At 40.7% G+C, this 17,719-nt stretch overlaps 1 protein-coding gene across 4 annotated transcripts in view; it reads left to right on the plus strand.

The window, feature by feature from the left end:
- The first annotated feature begins 4,516 nt into the window (after positions 1–4,516).
- The window catches only part of Lin7a (lin-7 homolog A, crumbs cell polarity complex component), a 122,407-nt gene continuing 109,204 nt past the window's right edge, over positions 4,517–17,719 (plus strand). The window contains exons 1-2 of one of the 4 annotated variants that reach the window (XM_021174461.2): positions 4,517–4,615; positions 4,757–4,847. In XM_021174461.2, the coding sequence (XP_021030120.1) occupies positions 4,766–4,847 (82 nt within the window). In that variant the 5' untranslated portion in view covers positions 4,517–4,615; positions 4,757–4,765. Of the gene's footprint in view, positions 4,848–17,719 lie in introns of all 4 variants that reach the window. The other 3 variants (XM_021174462.2, XM_021174463.2, XM_021174465.2) reach the window with 3 other exon arrangements.

A 17,719-nucleotide genomic window follows, 5' to 3' on the forward strand; every position in this document is an offset into this window, starting at 1 on the left:
TAATGAGAATTGACTTTTAATATTTTCCCTTTTTCTTTGGTTTTCTGATATCCAACTCTGAATTAGTAACTCTTCATTCTGCTGTTAGCACGTTTTATTGTAGATGCTACCAAAAAATTTTCCCTTAGCATTCATTATTATTTGTAGTTTCTTTAATAATAGGCATGAAGTGAAAGATTCATTATATTTCTCTTAGTTACATGAGTTTTCACTATTTGACTCTCAATGGCTTCTTGTTTTCTGAGAGTCTATGACAAACTCTTAATTTATTCAAGTATATCTATCTACCCCTTGGGCTTGGCTCACTTTTTCTCTAAGATGTTATATTTTGTACCTTGGTCCTTAGTGAACCTAAAGTTATTCTAGAAGGATTCTAATTGCCAGCTTTTTCATTCTCTACCCAGTATTTAGTTTCTAATTTATTGTTTCATATAGTTCATGATCTCAAGTGCATAGAACAATGTTTAACATGCAGTAAGAATACAAAGGATCTATTAAAGCAACGAGCAAATAAATAGTGACTAACGCAAAGTAAGGAAACAAACATAGTTTTCTAATGATGAGTTAGAAAACACATTCACATTTACATAATGAAGTACTGGTTAATTCTTCCTCTTAATTTAATGCCATTTTTGACAAAGCCATATGAGTTAGGAAATCTATGGCGATACCTTGAATCAGTCAAAAATAATTCCTAACACTCAGGCTGATAGAGTTTCACTGAGAAGGTGCTGTTTTTCTCATATGAAACTGTGCTTGTTATACTCCATTTAAAACTTGGCTAAACATATTTTCTTGGTATGCTAATGCCTTTTGCAAACCTTTTCTCGATTCTGCCATGTAATTTAAAAAGATTCAATTAAGGGAAGAGGATTTAACTAGCTTTGAATGAAGTTTCTAGCAAGAACAGATTTTATATTTCAAAGCAGACAGTTGTTTTATTATTAGCTGTATTGGTTTACATTGGAAACAGAATGTTTGCCTCCGTAAAGTTCCTGCCTCTGACTCTATCTCCAGCAATGTGAAGAGTGGCTAGTGGCTAGTGCTAGCAGGGGTGGGTAGGGACAGTGAGTGAGACTAGCATCCATGATTCTGAAACAAATGTCTGAAACGCTAAGTATTCAACAAGGTAAAGTGTTGGCTTTTCTTCCCCTAAAACATAGGCACTCCTGGGGATGGATGCTAATGTTACTAAGTCAAGTGCTTCAGTATCTCAGTCTTAGTTTATTTATTTCCAAAATGGAACGGAAATAAGCTACTTTTCTGGACTGGAAAGACTGGGAGAATATCAAACACACTCCCAATCCTTGAACATATGAGATGACTAATAAGGTATTTATTAAATTAAATTAATTCTATTGAAAATGTGTTACAAGGAAATTAAATCACTAATATGCCTTCTAAGGAAATAATATAGTGACTGGGTAAACAAATGGATAAGACTAAAATGTAATTGCATATATTTCAACAACTTTAATAGAATTAAAAACGAAATAGTATGTGAATAAGCCAAGCACGCTGACTCTGTTGAAGCATGGAGTTGGCAACTTCAGTGACCAGGCAACCGTGCATCAGTACAAACATCCAAGCACAAGAAGAAATTTAGGACACTTTGCTATGACTCCCCATGTCTCAGAATGACAGTGTCAAATACTAGTCCACAAATATATTTAATGAAAACAGGGGAGTATGCATGCTGGCTCGTTAATACTTCTCTACCAGTGTTTAAACATAAGCTAAAGATACTGAATTTATCAATACTAGAAATAATAACTATGGATACCTCTTGAATGATGCTTCCTCTTATAGTTCTTGGGAAAAAAAAAGGAGACAACATAAAAGAAACATGACAGAGTAGTTTCTTTGTTTCTTCCTTCCTTCCTTCCTTTCTTTCTTTCTTTCTTTCTTTCTTTCTTTCTGTCTGTCTGTCTGTCTGTCTTTCTTCCTTTCTTTCTTTCTTCCTTCCTTTCTTTTTTTTGGGGGGGTGGGTGGGTGGGTTCAAGACAGGGTTTCTCTGTGTAGCTCTGGCTGTCCTGGAACTCACTCTGTAGACCAGGCTGGCCTCGAACTCAGAAATCCACCTGCCTCTGCCTCCCAAGAGCTAGGATTAAAGGCGTGCGCCACCACTGCCCGGTGACAGAGTACATTTTCAAACAAGATCCTCAAAACATAAGAAACATATTATCAAATGTTGCTGCCGGAGAAACATTGGGAAACAGAAAAATCAAAAATTCTTCCATCATAAATCTTACACTCTGAAGTTTATGTGGAAATGGATACAATTAAGGCTTTTGGATAGATGAATCCAGTTGCTGGTGCACAAATTTTATATCACAAATTATGTTTAAAGTATTACATTATTGGCCAAGGGCCTGGTGTTTTTTCCATCCTCAGTTACTGGATTAGCTTTGATATTTTGTGTAAAGCCATGAAACACATTCTACTATCAAGACAAACAATTGGATTTCTTCTTCCTCTGGCCTCCTTTAGGGCATGTGTCTACTGATGATGACTTCTTCACTTGAAATGCTTTCTTTCTATGGCACTTAGAGAACTTCCTGCCCAGAATTCTACTCCTTGTTCACTGCTTGTCACATATCAAGGTCTAAGTAGAAAGAACGAGGGTTAAATCTTGTCAACCTTTGCATGGCTAGTCCTTACCTAGCATAGTCCTTAAACTAATAAAGAGCTAATAAAACACTAACAAATACATAATTGGTAGCTTATGTTAATAAATGTATATAGTTTACTACTCTAAAAAAACATTCATGGTTTAAGGTGTATTTTACCATTAATTATGTGTCTGTCTGGGTTTGTTCATGAGGGTGCCAGTGGCTGAGGCAGCCAGAGGTGTCAAAGAACCCTGGAGGTGGAGTCAGACGGACAGAGCTGGGAATCATCTGTGCACTTCGAACTGAACTTGAGTTCCCTGAGAAAGCAACATGTGTTCTTAACCATTGTGCCATCTCTGCAGAAGAAAGAGTATATCCTTTCATTTTTTCTCCTTCATTTTTAAAGTATAATTACATAATTTCCCTGATTCCTACCTCTAATCTTCTGTATGTATTGATGCTGCCCCCTCTTATCTCATTATGGTCTCTATTTCTCTAATTGTTTACAAATATATCATTCATATATATATATATATATATACATATATATATATATATACATATCCCACTCAGTCCATATAATGTTATTTGTATGTTTATGATCTTGGAAGTATATTATTTTCTATCAAAAGCTCAGAAACAGCAGAGACCTTGCAAATTACTATCAGTTTCCTCCTATTATCTGATCACTTTCCAACTGAGTAAGGCTGGTCCCTCATTTGACAGATGAAGAAACTGGGGATCTACAAGGGACTGCAAGTTTGTCAGATCCTGGGAGCTATGAAAAGTTGAATTTCATGGTTAAAGTTCTTAAACTTACAACTCTTAGAAGATGACTACATTGAAAGACTACGTTCAGCGTGTATCCAAGGATCTGTTGCATAGTTAGATGGCCAGTCATCTTTGACTTTTCAATTCCTGCTGAGTGTCTGGGCTTTCTCACCTCTTGGTGTCATTAGAAGAACGTAGCATTTAGTCATACACAAATACTCTGCAACCCAGTGGGTCTACCTCTGAGGGTCTCTGGGTCACAAGGATGATTTAGCTGTCACAGGGAAGGGCAGCATCGCCATCTCAGCTCTGTGTCCACCCATCTCGGTAAAGCCCAGAGAATCTTTCTCCATGCTTCTTCATGGTTTGATAAGGAAATGAGGCTTGGTGAACATTTAGTGGAAGTTGGGAATAAGGCTCATAGTCAGTATTTGAAGGCTCCAGGAACTGAACCGTGATCTACTGACTCAGAAATAAGGCCTTTCACAATATCTACCTGTAATTCGGATGATGCAGAGAAAGAAAACAAAAGTGAATCCCCAGGTTAAGATGCAGTAAATGGCACCAAACAATCCGTGGCTCAACTCTTGTCATGCATGCTAATTAATAAATAGCGCCTCTGAATATGAGTTTCTTCTAGATTAACACGAGAAGGTCCCTGATAAATACTGTTCACTGACAGCAACTCGTTTTTTATTTTAGAACCTTTTAAGAAAGTTTGCTTGTAAAGGCAAGCCATCTTCCTAGGCAATATACCCAGGTCCTAAATGAACACTGACTTAACAGAACCCTGCCTGGCCCTCAGTCGGTTACCTTGTGCTGTTGAGAGTGGACGTTCTAAACAAAAAGCTTCAACAGAAATTAACAGCAACTACAATGATATAGCAACATCTCCCACGGCTAGTGGCGTTTCCTCTGGAAAGGGTTGTGGAAAGGGCGGTTGAAATTTTGTCTTAATCTGAAAAGAATTCTGCCCCCCCCCCACCTCTCTACCCCTGTATGTCTCTCTCCGGTTTCTACTTCCTCTTCTTCTGGGTTCGAGTGCATTCTGACCATTATGCTTGGGTGGAAAGTTGAAAGACAGCAAACCTGCCACAGCCACCCAGAGCTACTGATGGGTGGGCGAGCAAAGTTCTAGGGCTGAGCGTTCCTTTCTCAGCTCCTGGCCAGGCAGGCGCTCGCGGATACCTGCCCTGCTTGGCGCCGCACTGAAGATTCGCCGCGGCGGAACAGTTGAGTCTCCATCTGGCTACCAACCCACCCGAGCTTTCTTCTCCTCCATCACCACCTTCCTGCCTCCCCCTCCTCCCCCTCCTTTCCGTCTTCCCTCTCCACCCCCGCCCCCAATCTCCTCCTCTTTTTCTCACTACAAGCGGTTGCTGATGCTGAAGCCGAGCGTCACTTCGGCTCCCACGGCAGACATGGCGACATTGACAGTGGTCCAGCCGCTTACTCTGGACAGAGGTAAGGGAGCGGCTGGTCCGTCAGGCCACACAGTCCGCACCGCTTCGCCCTCCGCCCTGCCCAGTCCCACAGGGAAGGCAGATGCGCTCGGGCAGGGGCAGCTGGGGGAGGAGGATCAGCCCAGGAGGGTTTCGCGCCCGGAGCAGGACACTTTCTTCCCCTCTCTCCTCTCCTGGTCCCCGCTGCCCCTTCTTGCCGGGGCGTAGGTGCTTGCCAGGGCTCGAATGCTTCAGCTGACAGTCTCGGTCCCTCGCCGGGTCGCCTCCGGGCCCCGGCTTTGTTGGAGAAGATGCGCCGGGACCGCTGAGCGCTGGTGACTGGAGGTTGAAGAGGGGCAGAGAAAGCTCTCCCAGCCAGAGCTGCTAAGGGGACCAGTGGGGAAGCCAGCTGCCAACTGCCGGCGAGGGGACCCGAAGGGAGGAAGTTTGTCCCCGCGCTGGAGATGAGGGGTCTGTGCAGCTGTTGTGACTGGGAGATCGCCCTAGGGCGGCAGGGCGCTTGGCAGGGTAGCTGGGTGTAAAGCCGCGGGACTGCCTGGCTAGGGCGCTGCCCTCGGGCGAAAGGGCAGAGCAGAGCCCAGGCAACCTTCGCTGGCTCAGGGACACCGCATCCGGAGCTGAGCCGGCTTGGCTTCAGCTTCCCGCCCGGAGCTGTGGTTCTGGTCTTGGTACTCCCTCAGCCTGCAGTTCCAGGGAGGTAGCAACTCCTGTCTCCTGCTCCAGCAAACCTTGTTCTTCACCAGCCAAGTGTACCTCAGTGCCTGGGCTGCAGAAGGCGCGGAGACAAAGCGCAGGCTGGGTAACTGTTTAACTTCTAGCCTGTGACCTGTGCATCCTACTCTTTGGCTAAAACGGAAACAGCTTTTGCTCAAACCTTTCCAAATCTAGTTACCGGTTTCTCTGGGATCGGGCCCTGCTGAGTACACCCGAGTAGTACCTGGCGGTGGATGGGAGTCTCCTTTCTGCCTCACCAGGTCCAGTTAGTTACATGGGCTCCAGAGTCCCCAGCTCTGCAGAGAGAGGGCACCTCTAGCTCTGGGTCCGCAGCGGCGGGGCTTAGGACCCGGCGCAGTCATTTGAAAATGCTGTGCTCAGAAGAAAATGATTTAGTCCTTGTCCCTCTAAAATTTCTCTTTCTGGAGGATTAAACTAGCGACCCAGCAAGGCAAAAAGAGCATCGTACTGCGAGCACAGTGGCAAAGCTGGTAAACTGTCTTTGAGGTTCTTAATTTGGAGAAATCTCTGGTGACTTTAACTCAATCTGTTGGTGCCAGAACGGATATTATGCGGTGCCCATAGCAACCTTACTTAGGGTAAGAGTTGAAAAATAATTGATTTTTATATTGGGGAAATGTTCGTTTACAGATTAATAAGAGTAAAGAGCTCAGAAGTCCGTCGTATAATCTATGATTTTAGTCCCAATATCATCTGTACTAAGCAGGATAAATCCATTGCTGGTAAGGGCCAAGCAGATGGCAGGCTATTAAAAACGATGGGTTTCCCAAGTATTTCTGTTTTAATGTTATGAGCTCTTCTATTGTCCCATTACTGAATTACAGTCATTAAACACCCCAAGTTTAACTATATTAAACATCCCAAGTTCTAACTATGTTAGAAGCAAACACTCCAAGAAGACAACATACCCAAGCAAATTTACATCCCACCACTACTATTAACAATGCAACTAGTCCACTTTGGGGGAGTTTATCTTAGCCCTTGGACACCCCAGCCAGCTGTCTAGAGAAGACCAAGATTTAAAGTGTGTTCTTGTTTATATTCAGAGGGTACCTGTCCTTCTGTGATTAGATCTGTAGAGTAAGTAACAAAGGAAGCAGAGCCAGGTTATCTATGGCAACATCTGAATTATTGGACCACTGGCTTTAAGTGCTCGGTGTGTAAGAAGTCCGTGAAGTTATCTTCCCTCTAGTGCACTGTGATAGTACACCAAGTTAAGTAATTGTATTAGGTTGATGAAATATGGGATTCTAAGCTTTGTCCTGGTTTGGTTGGGCATTAGGACATGAAGATCTGATAATTGTGAAGATGTGCAGTGTTAGCAGCCTGTAATTCAGTTAACCCAATTTAGGGCTCAGCATTTGGCCACCTACTGGCGATTTTGGGTCACTCCAAGTTTCCAGAGTGCCATTTGATACATTGGTGGCCCATGTTATACACTCTAAATTTGCTCACTCAAAAGCTTTTGGCTCCATCAAAGCCTTCATAATTTACAATCCTTCTTTACTTTAGTCTCCCCCAATGTGTAAAGCTCCTTGAGGGACGAAGCCATTTCTTAACCCATCTTCGAATTTCTCATCATCCCTGACTTGTGATGGAGTATCAAGTCAATGTAGACTAGTGATAGTGAACTGAAGCCTGGAGTAAATCGAGAACCGTTCGTTATACAGATTTCATATGGAACCGGGGTACAGTTCATGAGGTTATGGCCCTGCAGAGCTAGCAAGCATGCTAGAAAGGAGCAAGTAAGGGGGTGGTCATGAACTGTTCCCAGATTCACTTGGTGGATCTCTACCAGCCACACCTGTTTAGCAATGCCCAGCCCTTTGTCTTTCAAGACTGGGTTTCTCTATGTAGTCCTTGATGTCCTGAGACTTGCTTTGTGGACCAGGCTGGCCTTGAACTCAGAGATCTGCCTGCCTTTGCCTCCTGAGTGCTGGGATTAAAGGCAATGTGGCATCTTGACCCTAAGGAGAATTGTAACTAGTGGGCAACAGGAAAGAAGGAAGTGGGATTTGTGTCAGGCACTACCAACTGCATCTTCTCCAATCAGAAGAGGTATGGTTAGGACTCCTGGTTCTTTTCTAGTATTTTCATTTACAGAAAAGAAACATTAATAGATATTCTTAAGGCTATGCTACCTCTAAGTAAGAGATTTGGTTCTCAATTGGGGTCTTTTGGTTCAAGGATATAGAGTCCATTTGGACAGTATCACAGCTGCGGGGGGGGGGGTCAATATGAAAATCATAGTATCCATAGGAGTAGAAAAAAAATCCATATATATGCCATAGAGTGTGTCAAATGGAACTCCAGAAGCTTGCAGTGACCTAAAGTCTCCAGTAGGTAGCTGAACAACGAGACCCAAGTCAGAATACCTGAATTTCAGACTGGTAAAGCTGCACAGCTTCACAATTATCAGGCCCAAATTCCTAATGCCCAGGTTTTTAAGGAAACAAGTCAAAGCTACAGGGTTGAAATTAAGACTTACTTGCCTCAAATTCCTATAAGATAACTTAAAATAAGACTCTTAGAAATCACACCCATCTTGATTTTCTGTCTGGGAAACAAGACTTGAAGATCCAGGATGGCCCTAAGGAATAAAAAGGGTGACTGGGGTGTTTTCACATATCTGTGTCTATACCAAAACTGTTTTCTAACTGCCATCATGGCATTGGACCAGCCAGCATTGCAGACCACAGGGTAGCTGTGGACAGAGTAGACTCCTTTTTTACTGTTTCTTGATATTCTTCATTTACTTATTGAGACCATAATATAAGTCACACTATTTTGGGACTAGTGTATATTGAGAAGCTAGACAAATGAAAATTCTAATTTCTGTCACAAGAGCTACTAGGAAAGTTTGTCTGTTCGTTTGTTTGTTTGTTTGTTTGCTTGTTTGGGGCATACAAACAAGTCACTCATCTGTTCATTTAAAATACATTTCTTACCTGTTACATACTACAGATTATGGCAGCAATTTTCTACCTGTCGGCCACAACCCAAACAACCCTTTCACAGGGATTGCATATCAGATATACTGCATATGAGATATTTTCATTATGAGTCATAACAGTAGCAAAACTACAGTTATAAAGTAACAACAAAAATAGTTTTATGGCTGGCAGGGGGTGGGGTTGGAGGTCACCACAGCACAAGGAATTATACTGAAGGGCCATAGCGTTAGGAAAGGTAAGAACCTCTGTGCTACAGGACCACAGGAAGAAAAATTTCCCATTTCTATGAATCCTAAGCATCTATTAGGGAAGACAAATGGCAACGTACTGATTGACTAAAAAATATTGAGTGTCGGCCTCATTCCAAACACTTCTTTAAGCACTGTGATGGTACCATAGGTAAAATCTAATGGCGTTGGCACGCTTATGAGAGAGATACAATGTACAGAAATGAGTTTGCTGGAGAAAAACTAAAACTGAACAAAATAATAAAAAACACCGTCATAGATATATTAGTCAAGGAAAGAACCCTTGAGATTGTGACATTTGAAAGGAGCACCAGATAAAGGGAGGAAACAAATTATTGATATTTGGGGGTGAATAGGCTCAGGATGAAGAACTGCCATCCTCCAGGCACATCACAGCAGCTACTTTGAAAAGGCAAGCAAAAGAGGAGCCTTAGAAGAGGGATATCTGAAGATGGTGGCCAGGGGCCAGATGCTGTGACTCATGATAATGATGTTAGATTATATGAGGCTTTGCAATGTGTAGAGGCAAACAATCAGAGAAGAGACTAGGCGGGGTGAGAGCTACTTGGATGCTGTAGCTCAAGGAAGGCTCGCTGAGAAAGGAGAACTTACAGTTGTCTTCATCTATTAATACAACCCTGAGGAAACTCCATCCTAGTGAAGTAAGCATGCATAACTGTGGTTCCAGATTTCCTGCCTGCTTCTCATCTGGTTAATGCACTGACAGGAAAACAGTCAAAAATATTAAGACAATTGAAGAACTAATTATGACATAAAGGTACAGCTTAGGTTTAAAATCTTGGTTGTATTAACTTAGGAAATCTACAGATGAGCTTTACATCAGGTTTGATTGCCAGGCTAATATAGCGTATATGACTATTTTCAAAGATACACTAAGCACTGTAATTCTCACAGAGCTGCACATGAATCTCCGTCTTGAATCCAGGTGGTCTTTCCTAATACGGGATGGATTAGTAATCAGGATAGACAGCGGTGTAGACAGCAGGACCTGGCCTTTACCCTTGAGCCTAAGGAAGATTCTGATGAGAGGAGCATGAAATTTATCTCTTCTCAGCTTTAAAATGTTCTCAGACCCTCTTCCAATTCCCAGGGACTGGCTTGCCCAGATTCTAATCTCTAAAACTAGGTGTGGCCTTCAGCTAAACTCAGAGCAACCAAGCAGAGGGCGGCCTCTGATACTGCATCCCGTCATCTTTATAGAAAACAGAAATGCTTCACTGTATTGAGTGAAGCATTGAGTCCTTCTGGGGACTTTCCTTGGGTACAGTAGCTTCAACTCTCCTTCAAGTTCCATTCCAAGGTCAGAAAGGAAATACATGAAAAAAAAAACCCTTTAGATGCTCACCCATGCTTATGAACTTTCCCCCCTTAAATTGAAACCAAATTGCTTAAAATCAAAACTAGGACTTATAATGTGATAATATAAAACCTACTGTGGATTAAAAATGAATCATTGATATTTTCTTATGGAGCCAGAGAGATAACTCTGCAGTTAAGAGTAACTGCTGATCCCCGGAACCAAATGTGTTTCCCTGTACCCATTTCCATTGACTCATAATACGTGTTAGACCAGCTCCAGATGACCCAATGCCTCTGGCTTTATCTGGCCCTTGCTCATGTGGACATATCTCCACATGGTAAGACAAACACATCTGTGCACAATTAAAAAGAAACAAATATTTTAAATACATTTCTAGGAGTTAATTAAAATTACACAATTTAAAGTTCTTTGGTGTTTGGTGATGCAATCAATAGCTAACAATCTATTTTAGTTCATACACAAGGTAAATGTTGTAGCCACCATTATCTACCTTCTCTGTGACTCGACTTCAATTTGGATAAGTTGCAAAGATACAAATGGAAATCGTTAATTCTTGGCTTCTCTCAGTCATAATTTAAATTATTGATTAAGCTAGTCTTAAGTGTATTTCCTCATTTTAACAGATCAAACTTTTTGTCCTTTAAAGTTTCCACTGGGAAACCAAGAACTTTTATATTATGGATCTCAATATTAAGAAGAGGGGGTGTCATGTGGACAAAAATTGGATGGCGGTGAGAATACCATCTTCTTCATAACAGTTGTGATGCGTCAACACGTTTTCTTTCCTTCTCACTTTTCAAGGCACACACAGCCTGTTACTTTATATATCTTCTGATTAGAGCTCTGGCCAGCCTACAGATTTTCTAATCAAACGACATTCTCTAGTTTATATGAAATCTGTATTTATCTGAAAATTGTTTTTGCTCACAGTCCAAAGAAGTCCAGTCTCACAGGCACTTCAGTTTTCAGTTTTTTGTTTTTATTCTGAAGGATTTTTATGACAGAAAACTAAGGACTATAATTTTGACTACTGTTTCAAAGGTGCATGCCTGATTACCTTGACAGAGATATGCTAGATCCCATCCCAAGGCTTTGCCAACAGCTGCAGCCTGATACAGTTTAGCTCATGAACATTATGTGGTTGCTCACTGTGAGAAATTATTTTCTGCAGCACCAAAAAACATTTTACACACTATTTTTGTTGAATGTCTACTTTGGCGTGGTCCTGCCATTCATGATACTAATGTTTTTGTTTTGCTGGTACATTTTTTTAATCACTGTAAGGTCCTAGCTATGCAATAGGGCCTGAGGAATAGTTATTAATACCAACCTAAAATAATTCACAAGCAATGGCTAACTTAAGTTGTCACTTTGCTAGTGTGTGTGTGTGTGTGTGTGTGTGTCTGTCTGTCTGTCTGTCTATCTGTCGGTGTCTCTCTCTGTCTATCTGTGTCTGTGCGTATCCCACCACTTGACTGGACATAACGAGAGTCACTGCAGTTGATAGTCATAGTCCCACCTATACTTCCTGCATGGATCCTACTGTTTTAGTTGGTGACTGAATCAAATATTTAGTCCCATAATCAGACCATGAGGTGTTAATAATTTTTTAAAGACTAATTTGCCTGTGTGTGTGCTTTGGTGGTGTACCTTGATACTGAGAGTTGTGGGTGCTAGGACCTGAACTTGGGTCCTCTGGGAGAGCAGCCAGTGCTCTTAACTACTGAACATCTCTCCAGCCCCATGAAGACATTTTTAGTGTCAAGTGGGGCTGCAGAACAACCTATGCCCCAGCTCAGTACTCATACATAAGCTACTCAGTGGTTTTGCTTTTCATAGCCAACAATTAATGAACAGTAGAACATGGCAAACAGGTCAAGATAGACTTTTTCTGTAAGCACTCTCCATTGTCAAAAAAAAAAAAAGTCTTAAAAAGTCATAATGATCCCACCAATTCATTACCTCTAATCAATTAGGTAGCAAGAAGTTTTTGAGATTGAGTTTTGCTAAGTCATGTGCTTGCTATACTTGAAGACTTTCCTAACAGAAGCAAATATGAACAAAACCACTTAAAAGCCACGTGGGACTGAGATTTCTTTTGAAGTTGTACTCAGACATCTGTAGGTGTTGCCCAGAAAGCACAGAGCACCTGGTTTAAAAGAATCACCATGTCTAGAAACACTGGAGCTATTTCAAGTCCACCTGGTTTTTGCTCTTTTTGTTTACTTGCTCATTGTTGCCATAGTAACATTAATCCTGCATAAGGTCTTCTAGCAAAGAATTGCCATTATGAGAAAAGGGTAGCTTAATGGAAGTCACAGAATGTTTATGGGATTTTAAACGTCCAGGTTAAGTGTGGGGGTGTGGGGAAGTAAAGAGCTTGTATCTCTAGCTGCATATGTAGCAGAAGATGGCCTAGTCGTCCATCACTGAGAAGAGAGGCCCCTTGGTATTGCAAACTTTATATGCCCCAATACAGATGAATGCCAGGGTCAAGAAGTAGGAGTGGGAGGGGAGCAGGGTAGAGGGAAGGTATAGGGAACTTTCGGGATAGCATTTGAAATGTATATAAAGAAAATATCTAATTTAAAAAAAAAGTGAGCATCACAGGATACCTGGGCCTGTTGAACAGCCATGGGATACTGGACAATGAGGGCATGAGACTACTGAAAGTGATGATTAAGGAAAATTAGACAGCACAAGGTTCAACAGGGGGCCTGGTTTTGAGAAAATCTATATGTTTTAAGGAATGACAGACCAAACTACCTGATGCTGCCTCCCGGCAGAACATAAACCATCTTATTAAAATAATAAAATATTGACCATTAGAAAAGAAAGCAAGAGTTTGGATCGAGGAGAATGAGTAAGTTGAATTTCCTAAGCACAGCACAGCTGTGTTCCACACTCAGGATGCTATTAGCTGTGCAAGAGGTCTTGCAAACACAGAGCGACGTGAAGTGGGCTTCTAGTGGTTGAATGCTGCTCTGTGAATGAATACCTCTCAGTCCTCTGCATCATTCCCGAGACTCCAGCTGAGTACCATGAATTATATTTTAATCAAATTTATCGGTGACATATGATTTGGGAAAATAAGAAATAGTCGCACCAACAATCTCAGTATTCTAAGATTGTACCTAGCTAAAAATGGCAGGTTACAATGAAACAGATAAAATTCAATGGAGGGGAACATGACATGTAGCTCTCATTCATTAGCTGGAATTAAGTTAGTATGTGATTAGATTCATATCGATGGCATTGGTATATAACAGGGACAATTTTATTTAAGAGTGGTGGATTTGGAAAATATTGATCCCTTTATTTAATAAAGTCAAAACAAGCTGTGATTAAATCATCAAAAATATTAAAAATCAATCTCTTTAAAATTAAAGGTAAAACATATACCAATACTGTAATAAAACACTACTACTCCATAATCTATGGGAAATTGTTCTCAAACTCTGGAATCCCTCTATGTTGGTGATTTCTGATGTTAGTGATGTTTTCAAGCACAATGAAAACTATCCCAGCTTAGAAAAGTTACTCAACTGAGATACAGTGCTCAACAGCAGGCATAACATCATGTCATGTAGATAGTATAGTATCTAGAATTCTCAAGGCCTGCATAAAAGTCGCCATCACCCATCGTTGTGTTAACTAAAAGAAACATGAGGTAAATATCTAGATTCCCTGTGGGGAGGAACTATTACTCCACTTAGCTGTGAACCACAGAATTTCTACAAAGTGGTGTGGTTCAATGTTAGAAACTATTTTACTCCAATGCCTTACACATATAATAGAATCTAAGCTTAATATGTGATTTCAACACACGCAGCCTTTAGTGACCTGTAAAAGGCTTTTCTTCAATATGCTATGGATTAGCTATCAGATGCAATGTTGTATGCTGTATTTAAACACTCAGGATGAAACTATATTTAAGCTCTAGAACAATACAGGGAAAAAAGATTTAACCAATGCTATGAAATAAATAAATGTAAGCAAAAAAATATATGAATACTGAGCTGTCAAAATGGCCTCTTTTCAGAGTGTTTGATTGTCAATTGAAAAGCTATTAGAAGGCATAATTGAATTTCCTAGAGATAATCATTAATGCCACAAATCAGTGTTCACATATCCAAATAGTGCTTAAAATAGTAATCTCGCATTGAAATAACAAGTTTTAAAAAGTCAATGAAAAGATAAAATGCAGTTACAAAATACAATAAAAAAAAGGCAGGACTACAAGATGATACAGTTTGACTGCACACTGTGTCACATACCTGCTATGTACTTGAGAATAGGGAATACAGAGGAAAAAAGACCAACAAGGTCTCTCTCAATGATGTGCTTGCTATGCAGTTAGGGTAGAAAAGACAAAAGATTTAAATAGGTGAGAAAACAGTGGGACTCCATAAATTAATACCTACAGAGAATAGGACATAGGGAAACAGGAGCAAAGGCCACTTACACAGTGAGTTCTGGAAGGCCACATGAGGGCATGACTTCAGAGCAGAAGTAGGCATTGTGCAAAGAGGGATATGTGAGTGCAAAGATTATCATTTCAATGAGTAAAAGCAAAGGAAAGGAGAATTCAGGGCACAGTAAAAAAGGAGAAGAATAGATCAGAAAGGATGTGGAGTGGTCCGTAGCAATACCTGTCTTAAGGGTGCAAGGAATGACAGATAACCTACACCATGTAGATTGTAAATGGGCACCGCAATACTATTTTCCTTCCATTCCTTTGTCTCCTCCATCATTTCAAAAGTACTATCTTGCTTAGGAAGCAACAGGATGCTGGTCAAAGATGTCCTGCCTACATTTAATTGCTAGCTTTTCTGCTTTCTGTAACATCCACAGAAGTTTCTTAACTGTTTTGAGTTCCAGTTTTCCAACCTGTAAAGTACAAATTGTAAAACCAGCATAATATCAAAGATGTAGATTTGTTGATTTTCATATCCTAACATGTATAAAATGCTCAGACTAGGTCTGACACATAGTAATCATTCAATGGCTATCATTGTTTCTTTCCTGAGCCCTGCATGTAGTATGATCCCAATGCACAGGGCAAGAATAGAGAATACTTCCTTTATTGTGTTACATGAAGAGGCTGGAACCACACTTAGGTTTGGGATTCAAAAGATGAGGAAGTTGTTGAAAATGCTTAGCAACCTAAAGTGTTTTCTGCGTATGTAACTTGTTGTGTACATACATGCTCCCTAAGTTGTTCACTTGGTGATAGGTCAAGCACACATAGGCCATGGTGCTGATATAAAGGACAGAAGACAAGCTTGGGTGTCAGTCTTTGCCTTAGGCCTAGTTTGAGACAGTCTCCTTCTGTTCTGGCTGGGGACTTTCACTCACATGCATTCCCAGCTACTTGGCCCACACGTTTCTAAGGGAGTCTTCTGTCTCTGCCTTCCATTTCACCACAGGAGTACTGAATTCATACGTTTCTAATATGTACCATTGTATGCTTTGTGGTATCATAGTAATACAAATATAAATTCCCTAATATTTGCTGAATGAATTATTGTTTTGGCCTGCATAGTTTCATGGTAGTACAAACAAGCAAAAAAGAAAAATGAAGAGAGTGCTAGATTTTTATTAAAGAAAAATATTCCCATATTTGTGTCCTTCAAAATTAGAATTGGTCTCTTCTAAAATTATTGAGCATTTTGTTTGTGCACATTGTTCAGAGAAAAGATGATTAACAAACCTCAATCATTTTTCAAGACAGACTTAAATATTCAATAATTGCTTTGAGTGTTTGTTCAGTGGTGTTTTCCTACATACAGGTTAACTATACACAGATATAAAACAACAACAAAAGGAATATACTAGGTAGTTGAGAAATAAAGTGAAAGAGTGATTTTGGCTTTCCTTTTCTTTGAGCTATTTAGTTTTAAAGCATAGTATGATTCTCAGAAGCAGAAGGTTGGGGAAGGAGGTATGGATCTAGGTGGCTGAATGCCAGTTCAGTGTCTCCCTTTTCAGTAGCAGCTACATACCTTCCCCTTGTTGTTTTCCATCCATGAATGCTAGTTAGATTTTGTCAATTTGACAAAAGCCAGAGTTGCCTAGAAAGAGGATATGTCAGTTGAGGAATTGTCTTCTAGATTGGCTGTGGACCTGTCTTGGGGCATTTTCTTAATTGACAATTGGTATAGAAAGGTCTAGACCACTTACAGACAGTGAGGCCTCTAGGTGCGCAATCCTGGATTGTATCATTAGAAATAAAAGTGAGCAAACCATGAAGATCAAGTCAGAAACAGTGCTTCTCCATAGTCTCTGCTTTAGGTCCTGCCTCCAGGTTTCTTTCTTTAATGAATTAACTGTAAGCTGTAAGTTGAAGTTTGGTCAGTTGCTATGTATTGTAATGCCAAATGAGAGCCCCCAGAATCCAAACTGGCAGTTAGAAAGACCCAAGGGACAGACACTATGTGACTTTGCCCCAGGTTATTTCTGATTGGTGAATAAAAATACCTACAGCGTATACCTGGGCAGAATTGAGGTAAGCAGGGCTTGGTGTTCCTGGGAGACCAAGAGGAGGGAAAGAATTTAGTAAGTGGAGAAAGATGCCATGAGTTAGGAGTCAAGAAAGCATGTCCCTAATGGATGGCCAATTAGAGTTAATAGCAGCCCAAATAAAACATAGTAGGTAATAACTTAGGATTATCTATAGGAAATGGGTTTTAATAGCATAGAGGGTAGATATTTGCCTTCAGGGCCCTGCTTTCTTGACTCCTAACCCATGGAATCTTTTTCCTCTCTCCCCCTTCTTTTCTTCCTCCTCTTAGTCTCTTCTCATTCTGAAGCCTGGGAACACCCAGCTCTGCCTTCCTCAATTCTGCCCAGCTATAGTGTTGACATTTTTACTCACCAATCAGAAATAACTTGGGGGCAAAATCACATAGCTTCATTCGGGTCTACTTGCAAACTCTAGTCTCTGGGATAATCAGGCCTTACCTCCCCAAACCACCACCCTGAACCCCCACACTTAGCACAACAATACATAGCAACAGACAAAATTTCAACAGCTATAACATGAAATAAATCCTTACCTTTTGAGTCATGGTGTTTATCACAACAGTAGAAAGATAACTGTAGCACTAAGTATCCTTGGTCTGTTTTGTTGGGATCCCTTTTCTTTTCCTCTGTAAAGCTGATAATAATGAGTTTCCATCTCATTAAGTTGTGGAAAAGGTTAGCTGAGAAGACACACACAAACAGATGTATACATAGACGAGCTCAAACATCATCCCAATAGACTAGGAAATGCTCATTATCGAGGGCTAATCCCCACCTCTGCCTTATAAGGTCATGCTTACCTTCCCAGTGCAGTAAGGGAAAAGCACAGAGACTTCAGCCTTAGATAGGTATGCATTGGCTGATATCTCTGCTGCATGCTGTGCACTGGAGCTTGGAACAGTGTTTACATTCTGAGTGTTTTAGTTCCTTCTATCAAAAGTAATAACACCTACTTTGCATGGTCGTACATTTCTTTGGTTCTTTGGTTCTTTTTTCATTCACATAATCATTCAGGAAAAATCAGAAGCCTCGAATCTGCCAGTTGCCAAGGCAAGAGTTCAGTATAGCA

This window comes from Mus caroli, chromosome 10 (genome assembly GCF_900094665.2).
Source record: "Mus caroli chromosome 10, CAROLI_EIJ_v1.1, whole genome shotgun sequence".
Classification (NCBI taxonomy): Eukaryota; Metazoa; Chordata; class Mammalia; order Rodentia; family Muridae; genus Mus; species Mus caroli.